The sequence below is a fragment of the Bos javanicus genome, chromosome 3, assembly GCF_032452875.1.
Source record: "Bos javanicus breed banteng chromosome 3, ARS-OSU_banteng_1.0, whole genome shotgun sequence".
Taxonomy (NCBI): Eukaryota; Metazoa; Chordata; class Mammalia; order Artiodactyla; family Bovidae; genus Bos; species Bos javanicus.
The window spans coordinates 52,640,420-52,653,143 of record NC_083870.1 but is presented as its reverse complement, the minus strand read 5'-3'; the positions used below and the strand labels follow the sequence as shown (position 1 = coordinate 52,653,143).

Here is a 12,724-nt window from a genome sequence, read left to right as displayed (position 1 = left end):
GGTTACAGTCCATGGGGTCGCAGAGTCGGACACAACTGAGCTCACAAGCACAGATGGAGCATATCTGATACTGTAAGTTAGCTCTATGAACTTGCAGTACATCCTCTTCTAGCTCAGAGACATATCCAGAATTCTATTCTGTTAAAAAAAAACAATGCTCCCAAATATCTATCTTTAGGATGACAAAGATAAAATAATGGCTCCTCAAACTCAACTGATCAATTGATTTTTAAATTAGGATTTTAATTTAAAATTAAAATCAATTATAAATTTAAAATTGAGAATAAAAATGACTTTAAAAAAATGGTAGGAGAGCTTTGTGACATTTAAACTTAGCTTAGCTCAAACCTCTTGCACAGCTAAAGTCAAAAAGACATTACTCAGCATTACTGTTCTGAGGACCTGGTTCTCCAAAGAACAGAGCAGACCTTGTTCCAAAAGAGTATGTATATTTGCTTTGGCCAGTCCAAGGGTTGGATAAAAGACTGAGAAAATGTCCATCTTTGTTTCATCTAACTCAAAAATGCCTCAAAACAGAAAAGCAGCAAATCAGAGGATGTTAGAAAGACTGGGAGGAAAAGCTGAAAAGAAATACATTGGTGAAGAGGGCTGTGAAAAGTCTGTGTATAAAGCTGGGAATCCAGAAACTCATGCCAATGCCTAGAGTAGAATGCCAGTTCAGAAAAGACCTGAAAAAACCCTAAGCTTCCACCTCTAGCTAGTCTTCAAGTTCAATGGGAACAAGAAGTGAAGGCTAATGCAGAGTTATAAGTAACCTGGCTAAGAACTGTAGAAGTATCTAAAAATAAAGTCAATCTGCAATGACTAGAAAAAGTTTTATCTTCTTACATTTTTTTCTCTATTTTATTTTTTTCTCTTTTCTTGGTTCCAGGCATTTTAAGGAAATTTTTGTTGGACCAGCAGGTGACCACAAACTAAAGGAACAGTGACTTCAGAGACACATGACAAAAATACAGTTAAAAATTTTAGAGAAACGATATAAATCAAATTAAACAACAACAAGAAGCCATGAGAATAAGGAATCTGATTTCTAGAGCTACAACATTATGTTATTTCAAAAGTGGGGGTGCGGGGGTGGGGGGGGTACTAAACCAAAATTCTAGGGCTAAACAATGATTAAATTGAAAAATTCACTAGTGGGCTTTCAAAAGTAGATTTGAGCAAGCAGAATAAACATTCAGTGAATGTGAAAGTAGGTCAACTGAAATTATGCAGTCTGAGAAGTAGAAAAAAGAATAAAGAGAAATGAACTGCAGTTAAGAGACCCATGGACACTGCCAAGTATATCAACACATTTATAATGAGAGACAAAGAAGTAGATGAGACAAGAGGCAGAAAGAATATTTCAAAAATTAATGGCCATAAACATACAAAACCTGAGAAGCAATGAATTTAATCAAACAATAAACTCAACAAAATCCAAACAGGATAAATATAGAGATCTAGACAAAGTCATATTAACATAATACTGTCAAAATCCAAAGACAAGGAATGAATAATAAAAGCAGCATGGAGAGGCAGGGGTCATATACGAGAGGCCTATATTAAGATTAGAAGGTAATTCCTCATCAGAAACTATGGAAGCCAGAAAGCAATGACATGATATTTACAAAGTGCTGAAAGAAAATACTTGTCAATCAAGAATTCTATCCCTAGCAAAATTATACTTCAAAATTGAAAGAGGAAGTAAGACAGTTCAAGATTAAAAGCTGAGAAAGTTCATCACTGTTAGATCTACCCTATGAGATATGTTAAAGGGAGTCTTACTTAACTTCTGGATTAAGAATGTCACACACAAACACTAATTGATTATTCAACAAACATTTATTGAGTTCCTCTGTGCTAAGAGCTGCTACAGACGGTGAGTATACAATGGTGAACGAAGTAGGCAAAGTCCTACTGTGACATATACCTTTTTCCTTAACAATTTGTTGAATCACAATTAACCTAAAGACTTCATGACCATTTTAACCTAAACTGTTACACAGGCAGGAAAATACTTACATTATCAAATATCAGAATTCACATTTATATATTAGACACTATTAATGGAAACCCAAGATTCAACATGTTTAATATATCCTTAGGCTGTTCAAGTATCTTTGGTAAGACTATTGCAATCAACAGTATGATTAATTGTTCATTAACGATATTAAATCTTGTTTAATTAAGAATAAGCACAGATCAGAATCTCTAATAAAAATAGCAGCTCATAAATTTACACAGAGCAAGTCATTTTCAAAAAATTTTAGGTCAACTGAAATATTTCATATACAAAGATGCTTTGCAGAGCTATCTTACGAAGAGATATCAAAATAAAAAATTAATTTGTGAAATATTATGAAAATTTAATGCTGATGACTCTCAGATCTCTTTAAGTTACAGGCCACTTGTAACTAACTGCCACATGACATTTCCACTCAAATGTCTTGAGCTACTTAATGCTCTTCAGGCTCAATATAGCTAAAATTTCACTCTTGTTCTTTATAAACCTGCTTCGTCTCCACAGTTCCTATCTGTGAATATTGTACTACTGCCAGGCCAGAAACATAGATACTATCCTCAACTCTTTCCTTACTCTCCTACCACCAAAATTTCATTACAACTAAACACCAAAGTTGACTTATTTTCTCCTCTAAATCTCTCTCAAATCGAATTACATCTTTTCCATTACCACCACTCTAAAGACAGGCCAGCAGTCTCCCCCTGCAAACTGGTCATTCTGATTCCAATCTAGTTTCTTCACTAATTTGTTCTCCATTTTAATTCTCCATATTTCAAAAACCCAGATCTGACCACAGCACTTCCTCATACTTAAACTCCTTGAATAGGAGTCTGCTAATCCAAATTCCTTAAAGTGATTTGTAATACCCTCAATAAAATAGCTCATGTGACGCATATATGAAAAAATGTCCACGATGTATCGGTAAACAGTCAGAAAACAATGCAGAATACATACCAGCCATTTTTAGTATGGGGAGTACGGTGCTGAATGACAGGAGAGTTTAACTTCTTATTTTAAGCATTGCTCTACTATCTTTTCACACATATAAGCAAATGTGTCTTTTATATACAAAATAAAGCTCTGAAAATACTAAATGTTACTTGCAATTTATCTGGAAAAGGTCTGATGTATATTATGCAATCTTATTTAGAATGAGAAGCAATTTTATTAATTAAAAAGTTTTCTTTTCCACAGTACAACAATGGGAAGCACATCTACAGTGCTACTAAAGAAAGGAAGCACAGAAAGGTTAGTAACAGAAATAAAGCTAATATAAGACATTCATAAAGAACTTTAAATCTATGGATTCAAGAATTATGCAAAATGAAAAAGCTTAGCACTATCTGACTGTGTTAAATATTGAAGTACAAAATGAAAAGGAAGAGTCTGAACCTGAGGTATACCTATCAGCCTCTGAGAAGAAAAGCTGGTCTAATACCTCTAGAGACACATAAATCAAGCAATCTCAAGAGTAAACTTTTATCAATAACAAAACTAAACATACTTCACATCTAGGGTGAAATAAAAGAAACAGCCAAGGTTCTACATTCAATAAGAATCTGTGTCTAAGAAAAATTCTTACAGGTAAGAAGACAGAAGGAACAGCATGAGATGGGGTCAATGCCCAACCCTGTGTTCAAGCTTAATGGCAGAAGCTGCAGAAAGAGAAAGCAACAAATTGATCCCAGTGGGGGAGAACCTCTCCTTCCTTTGGACTTGCTAGAAGGCAATGAAGCTTCAGGCATAATAACCCCCCAGGTGACTATGATAGCCAACCCAACTAGCCCAATTTCAAACCTCAATTAAGAAAACTAATGCAAAATGCTTTAAATTTTTTTACAGTTTTATTTAAGAAAGTAAAATGTTTATATAAATTACCAAATATAATGATAAGACAAAATCTTTAAAAATACTTCTCAGCAAATAACAAGCTTCCTAAGCCACAGGAATCAATAATGTTATTACAATTCCAGACTATGATTCAATTTTTTTCCTCCTCTCCAGTAGTTTTTTACCCTCAGGAACATGAGGAAAACTTTTCTTCACTTCTTAAAGATGTGATCAGGATTTCTAATCTTCTATTTGTATTAGTCTATCTAGCAGAAACTCACAAAGAAAACATTAGTAGCAAACACTCCAATTTCCATAACATGTATTAATGCCTTTATTTGGAAAGAGTAATCAAAATCAACAATGACACTCAATATTCCTTAACATCTCGACTAAGAACATTATTAGCCATTTTATTCCAACTGGACTGAAAGGAGACTAGGAGAATATTTTATTTCTCTTTCCAAAATGTCTTTCTTCGGATTGCCTTCATTGACTCCTTCTTACAGTCTAACAGCAACTGAAGTGCAATGCCCCCATCCCATTCCAGCCAGTACTCTGAACCCTTATTTGTTAGAGAACTCTACTGGCTGTTCTGTGAGTAACAAATCACTAAGTTCACATAGCATTCTGACACTGCACTACTAAGATAAATAAGATATAGATGGTTCAGTTCACTTCAGTTCAGTCGCTCAGTCGTGTCCAACTCTTTGCGACCCCATGAATCGCAGCACGCCAGGCCTCCTTGTCCGTCACCAACTCCCGGAGACTACTCAACCTCATGTCCATAGAGTCGGTAATGCCATCCAGCCATCTCATCCTCTGTCATCCCCTTCTCCTCCTGACCCCAATCCCTCCCAGCATCAGGGCCTTTTCCAAAGAGTCAACTCTTCGCATGAGGTGGCCAAAGTATTGGAGTTTCAGCTTTAGCATCAGTCCTTCCAATGAACACCTAGGAGTGATCTCCTTTAGAATGGACTGGTTGGATCTCCTTGCAGTCCAAGGGGCTCTCAAGAGTCTTCTCCAACACCACAGTTCAAAAGCATCAGTTCTTCAGCGCTCAGCTTTCTTCACAGTCCAACTCTCACATCCATACATGACCACTGGAAAAACCATAGCCTTGACTAGACGGACCTTTGTTGGCAAAATAACGTCTCTGCTTTTCAATATGCTATCTAGGTTGGTCATAACTTTCCTTCCAAGGAGCAAGCGTCTTTTAATTTCATGGCTGCAATCACCATCTGCAGTGATTTTGGAGCCCAGAAAAATAAAGTCTGACACTGTTTCCACTGTTTCCCCGTCTATTTCTCATGAAGTGATGGGACCAGATGCCATGATCTTCGTTTTCTGAATGTTGAGCTTTAAGCCAACTTTTTCACTCTCCACTTTCACTTTCATCAAGAGGCTTTTTAGTTCCTCTTCACTTTCTGCCATAAGGGTGGTGTCATCTGCATATCTGAGGTTATTGAGATTTCTCCTGGCAATCTTGATTCCAGCTTGTACTTCATTCAGCCCAGCATTTCTCATGATGTACTCTGCATATAAGTTAAACAAGCAGGGTGACAATATACAGCCTTGACGTACTCCTTTTCCTATTTGGAACCAGTCTGTTCCATGTCCAGTTCTAACTGTTGCTTCCTGACCCGCATATAGGTTTCTCAAGAGGCAGGTCAGGTGGTCTGCTATGCCCATCTCTTTCAGAATTTTCCACAGTTTCTTGTGATCCACATAGTCAAAAGGTTTGACATATTCAATAAAGCAGAAATAGATGTTTCTCTGGAACTCTCTTGCTTTTTTGATGATCCAACGGATGTTGGCAATTTGATCTCTGGTTCCTCCTAAAACCAGCTTGAACCTCTGGAACTTCACAGTTCACGTACTGCTGAAGCCTGGCTTGGAGAATTTTGAGCATTAATTTATTATCATGTAAGATGAGTGCAACTGTGTGGTAGTTTGAGCATTCTTTGGCATTGCCTTTGGGATTGGAATGAAGACTGACCTTTTCCAGTCCTGTTGCCACTGCTGAGTTTTACAAATGTGCTAGCATATTGAGCGTAGCATTTTCATAGCATCATCTTTCAGGATTTGAAATAGCTCAACTGGAATTCCATCACCTCCACTAGCTTTGTTCGCAGTGATGCTTTCTAAGGCCTATTTGACTTCACATTCTGGGATGTCTGGCTCTAGGTTAGTGATTACACCATCATGATTATCTGGGTCATGAAGATCTTTTTTGTACAGTTCTTCTGTGTGTTCTTGCCACTTCTTTTTAGTATCTTCTGCTTCTGTTAGGTCCATACCATTTCTGTCCTTTATCGAGCCCATCTTTGCATGAAATGTTCCCTTGGTATCTCTAATTTTCTTGAAGAGATCTCTACTCTTTTCCATTCTGTTGTTTTCCTCTATTTCTTTGCATTGATCGCTGAGGAAGGCTTTCTTATCTCTCCTTGATATTCTTTGAAACTCTGCATTCAGATGCTTATATCTTTTCTTTTCTCCTTTGCTTTTCGCTTCTCTTTTCACAGCTATTTGTAAGGCCTCCTCAGACAGCCATTTTCCTTTTTTGCATTCCTTTTCCATGGAGATGGTCTTGACCCTCAAAGAACTCACAGTCTAGTAAAGAAAACAGACTACTGTGGAATGGACAGGTCTGGCTCAAACGACAAGATGATGCTTGAGATGAACTATTTCGAAAGATAAGCTGACAACCAGGAGAAAATATATTGACAGTTGGGGAGACAAGAGGGTGGGGGAACAATGACAACATATACATGGAACTAAAACTAAGAATATAAACATCATGCTTAGTTTATTCAGATAATTCTAGAATAGCTGCAATGAGATAATTATATAACATGTTATGAGTTTACATTTTACTGTGCAGGTGATGGGGGACAAAGAAGGAGACAACTAGCGGAAAGAAAGCAATGCAGAAAGTTGGCAAGTGAGGTCAGAGACATGGAGAATACAAGAAACAAAATTATAGAGAAAACCTAAATTTATGTTAACACAATAGAATATTACTTAGCAATAAAAAATAATAAACTGCTAATGCAACAATATGGATGAAACATTTGTGTTAAATGAAAACAGCCAGGTATAGGAGTATATATAATTCTATGTACATAAAATTCAAAAACAGGCAAAACTAGGCTATGCTGACAGAATTTAGAAAGATGCTCACCTTGGGGGAAAGGCTACTGGATTGGAAAGGAAAGAGCACGAGGAACTTTCTGAGACAATGAGTGTTCAACATCTTAAACTACACAGTGGTTATACATGTAAAAAACTTATTTAGCTCTATACTTTAAATTTTCCACATTTTACCATACATGATCTAATAAAAATGTAAATTATACCTTAACAAAAAAGAAAATGCATATGTAATTGTGCTGGAATAAAATGGTGGTGCAGTGGTAAAGAATCCGCCTGCCAATACAGGAGACACAGGAGACTTGGATTCAGTGCCTGGGTGAGGAAGGTCCTCTGCAGGAGGAAATGTCAACCTACTCCAATATTCTTGCTGGAAAATTCCATGGACAGAGGAGCCTGACAGGCTACAGTCCATGGAACCACAAAGAGTCAACATGACTGAGCAACTGAGCACACACAAAACCAGAGTTAGTTAAAACCAGTGTCATCCCATGAGCAATATCTAACTTGTAAGAAATCAGAATAAACACCCTAATAAACACTGTATTCAACTAACTTCAGAAAGATATACAGGCAAATGTTCCTTATAATAAATGCTGTGAAAATAGTTTCTTAAAAAAAAAAGGAAATAGTTCACTATTAACCAAAAAATTAAAGTTTTATAGACATCAGTATCTACCTTATAAGATGTACTGTAAAGACTAATAAGGCATGAGAAGCACTTAATATAGTAAGTATTCTCCAAATTACCACTATTATTATAGCATAATACCAATAAAATGGAAACGTCCCTTCAAATTATGACTAAACCACTAATTGAGAATACACTATTTAACTGCACATTACTCAACTACAGCACTTCTCATCCTAGGCTTTTTTTTTAAACCACTGAGATCAGCAAGGTTTTGACAGCTGAAACATCTAGTTAGATTCAGAAAGACCTGAGTTAATTTTAATGTAATCAAAGTATTCTTTTTCATCTGTTTATATCCTGAAGCCATGTTTACTTACCAACAGATTAGTAAATGCATCCTTTTAACATCTTAATTTATATTATTAAAAAAGCAATCTTCCACATATCAGACCAAAAGTACATGATCACAATTCAATTCTAAAGTTGACAGTCTTAAAAAATTAAAATATGAATGCTAAATCAGAAGTTATTCAGTAGAAATACAAAAAATATTAAAACAATCATTTATAACTCTGAACATTACATTAATGTAAGTCATAATTTGACAAATTTAAATAACTGTGGAAGTGTTCTGTTAATGGAAATAAGAAAGTAAATTTTACAAAAGCAAAGATGACTCAAGAAGTTTAAGAAGGGAACACGGAAGAAATCTAAGCAAATGTCTTATTGAGCTGGATTCCAAGTAGCTAAACCAAATATCAACTGATTTTCAAACATGTTTAAGGGTCACTGGAAACCGCATACTTAAGTTAATCACAATATAAAAGGAGGAAAATTAAGAATGTAGTTCTACTATTTGACAGCTGTGTTTTTACTTCCATCAAATCAAACGGACCAAGTGAATCAAAAAGCTGTTTCTTTGTATTTCAAAATTTTATTTAAAGACTCATTGCCTTGGATTTGGAGGTATGCTTTTTAAACATAAATTTTTGTATTATTCCTATTTTGATTTGTAATATTTAACAAAGTCATCTTCTACTTACCTAGATTTTGTTTTATTAACATCTTGCTGCAAGAACAATCTCATTCGAAATTAAATCAAACCTGAAAGAATACATGTAAAGGCAATCATTTAGTTTTTCTGCTTCAGGTATGAATAATTATATCTATGATATACTATTTTTTAAATTAACAACCATAAATTAAATTATTACAGTAACTTTCAAGAAACTATTGCCAGCTACCTTTGAGGAATAATTATCTATTCAACTGAGAAACAAACTTCTTAGTGCTGTTTCCATTAATATTAATAATATGGCAAATAATTAAAATATTTCTGAATAAAACACACACTTCTATGTCAATGCTTATCTAATATTACATACATGCCAAAAATACACCAAAAAGTTTAAAAAAAAGAGATGTCATTAAAGTATATATTAATAGGGGCCATAATAATGGCTAACATTGATTAAACATTTACTAAATGCCAGGGAAGATAATTGTAGAGAACAGTGAATACTGATACACTCTTGCTTCCTCAATTTAACCTTCAATCCAGTATAATGTGACCTTCAGTCTAACACTCCACTGAAAATTTACTTGTCAAAAATCTACCTACCCCTAAGTTTATCACACTCCACAAATTCTGAAACTTAATATATACTACTCTGAATTCTACACTTCAGCTCTCACCCTTCCTGAAAATCAGCTTGTTACTCTTCTGAATTTTTATTCTGTCACCACCACAACTACTACTATTCTCACCTAGATTACTGTAACTGTTGTATTTCTAGACTCACTATGCACTCAATTTATCCTTCCCAAATGCTATAAGTAATCATTTCCCAATGGCTACCCTGAAGAATCACATCTATGCCTCAAGTCTTTCATAGTACTCATCAGTGACCTCAGTCTCATCTATCTCTCTAGTCTTTACTCTCTTCCTCACTTCATATTTCTACGAAACCCCTTCAACTCCCAGAAGAGCCCCTAAGCTCTCTCAGCCTTTTCGCATGGTGAACTATACTTACTTTTTATTTCTCCTTAACCTTGCTAACACCCTTATACTAGTTTTTCAATATTTAGTTTAGTCACCCTGGCAGATCCTTCTTTAATTTCTTCAACTATGTGAAGCTGTGTTTCTCAATTACAACTAGTGATTTCTCAAACAGCAACTAGTGATAGCTCTATATAAACTATTTACTTGTGGGTTTTCTGAGCTACACTGTGGACACATTGAGCAAAATAATTAATCTCACTTCAGCACTTTCACTGGATAGCACATAATAAAAGCCTAACAATGTAGTGTAGGCAAGCTGAAAGATTAGAAATTTTACATTGTATCCCCACATGTACATAGGATACAGAAGGTAGGAAAGTAAAATTCAGTCTAATGAATTCAATTCACATGTTTAAAGACGAGAGAAAAAATTCCTATCATTTCTGGATGTCAGTAACGTTACTTTATAAAATGACTACATCTAAGTAAATATACAACTGACAATGAGTCCAGTGCAACCTTTTATTGAGTAAATGAATTAATTTCACTGAGGAACAGTACTAAGATTTGGTACTATATGTTTCTATCTCTACAGAAAACAGTTTGTGGACGATGATGCTAGACTAATTTAAGTGCTACCATTAAGCAGAAAAAACATTGTAGAGGAAGGTGAATATGGTTTTAACATTAATAATGTCTACAGTCTAGAAAAGTGGTTCTCAAACTTCAATGTACATGGGAATCACCCAGAAGGCTTATTATGCAAACATGGCTAGGCTCTACTCTCAGAGTTCCTGATTTAGCAAGTGTAAGACTGTGAAAGTGAAAATCACTCAGTCCTTTCCAACCAACTCTTTGCAACCCCATGGACTCTCTACAGTCCAAGGAACTCTCCAGGCCAGAATACTGGAGTGGGTAGTCTTTCCCTTCTCCAGGGAAATCTTCCCAACACAGGAATTGAACCCTTCATTGCAGGCAGATTCTTTACCAGCTAAGCCACAAGGGAAGTCCAGCTGACCATTTTGGATTTCTGAACTTCCTAAGGTCATGCTGATGCTGATACTTCTTGGACCACCCACTGAGAACACAGACATCCAGTTTCACACATAATGTTTAGAAGAGATGAAAATATTTTACCACCCACTGCCACCAGCCTTCACCCACCCAAAACTGTAGAGACCTATTACAAACTAAACTATAAATCAAACTGAGAACATCACAAGTCTACTATGAGATGCTCAGTATGACAGGCTAAAAAACGGTCCTACAAAAGATATCCACATCCTACTCCCTCAAATCTGTGAAGTTTATTTTATATGGCAAGAGGGAAAAAAAGTCTTTGCAGGTGTGATTTACATTAAAGATTTTGAGATGGAGAGACTATCCTGGATTATCTACGTGGGCCCTAAATGCAATCACTTATAAAGTGGGAGACATGGAAAAATTTGACGACACACTGAGAAGGTGAAGTCAGAGCACAGAGATCAGAAAACAATGGCCTTGAAGACTGCAGCCATAGCCAGGAATTGGGACAAAGAAGAGATTCTTCTGTACAGAGAACATCACTGATGACACCTTGACTTCTGCCCAGTGATACTGATTTCAGACTTCTGGCTTTCAGAACTGTGACAGAATTAAATTTCTGTTATTTCAAGCAATCTAGTTTGTGGTAATTTGTGAGAGCAGCCTAGAAAATAAACATACTGAAGATGCCAAGTTCTCTGGGAGATAAATCAGAAACACTATATAAAACTTGTTACAGACTGAACTGTATCCCTATAAAATTTGTGTGTTGAAGCTCTAACTCCCAATATAATTTATATTTGGAGACAGGGCCTGTAAGGAGGTAATAAAGGTTAAATAGGGTCATAAGGATAGGGCCCTAATCCAATATGACTGGTGTTCTTATATTAATTAACAAGAGAGAGATACCAGGGATATAGGCACAGAGGAAAGGCCCTGTGAAGACGTAGTGAGAAGACTGACATCTGCAAGGAGAGAGGCCTCAGGGGAAGCCAAACCTAACGATCAAATCTTGGACTTTTAGCCTCTAGAGTTGTAAGACAATGTATTTCTGTAGTTTAAGCCACCTAGTCTGTGGTCTTTTATTACAGTAGCCCTAGCCAACTAATACAAATAGATATGCTGCTGCTGCTAAGTCACTTCAGTCGTGTCCAACTCTGTGTGACCCCATAGACGGCAGCCCACCAGGCTCCTCCGTCCCTGGGATTCTCCAGGCAAGAACACTGGAGTGGGTTGCCATTTCCTTCTCCAATGCAAGAAAGTGAAAAGTAAAAGTGAAGTCGCTTAGTCATGTCTGACTCTTAGCGAACCCATGGACTGCAGCCCACCAGGCTCCTCTGTCCATGGGATTTTCCAGGCAAGAGTACTGGAGTAGGGTGCCATTGCCTTCTCCCAAAAAGATACACATGTTTGCACAAAAGCATATACAAATATTACACACAATAACTAATTTTTTGAATTTGTGTGCTAGTCACTCAGTAGTGTCTGACACTTTCCAACCCCATGGACTGTATGTAGTCCACCAGGGTCCTCTGTCCTTGGGATTATCCAGACAAGAATACTGGAGTGGATAGTCATTCCCTTCTCCAAGGGGATCTTCCCAACCCAGGGACTGAACCCAGGTCTCTTACATTGGCAGGCTGATTCTTTAAGAGTTTAACAGTTTAATTTCTTTATCTTGCTCTGTTCACAGTTATATTTCAAAGTCTGGGAAAAACCCACTTTTAATTGTATTTGTTCCTCAAAGAGACAAACCAGGCCATTATAAACACTATCTCATTTAAAGGGAGTATCTTATAAGGAAGTTTGATAGGAAGTAGGCTTCCCTGGTGGCTCAAATGGTAAAGAATCTGCCTGCAATGAAGGAAACCTGCATATGATCCCTGAGTTGGGAAGATCCCCTAGACAAGGTCATGGCAACTCACCCCAGTATTCTTGCCTGGAGAATTCCATGGACAGGGGAGCCCGGTGGGCTATATAGTCCATGAGGTCGCAAACAGTCAGACAGGGATGAGTGACTAATACTAGACAGAAAGTTCCCTTTAAATCCATACCT

At 36.6% G+C, this 12,724-nt stretch overlaps 1 protein-coding gene across 25 annotated transcripts in view; it reads right to left on the bottom strand.

The window, feature by feature from the left end:
* The window catches only part of ZNF644 (zinc finger protein 644), a 97,923-nt gene that overhangs the window by 49,097 nt on the left and 36,102 nt on the right, over positions 1–12,724 (bottom strand). For 18 of the 25 annotated variants that reach the window (XM_061411265.1, XM_061411279.1, XM_061411266.1 and 15 more), the window contains one exon: positions 8,687–8,747. The exons of 2 other annotated variants lie outside the window; for them this stretch is intronic. In XM_061411265.1, coding sequence (XP_061267249.1) covers positions 8,687–8,730 — 44 coding nt within the window. In that variant the 5' untranslated portion in view covers positions 8,731–8,747. Of the gene's footprint in view, positions 1–8,686; positions 8,748–11,144; positions 11,269–12,724 lie in introns of all 25 variants that reach the window. 5 more of the 25 variants (XM_061411263.1, XM_061411261.1, XM_061411253.1 and 2 more) reach the window with 1 other exon arrangement.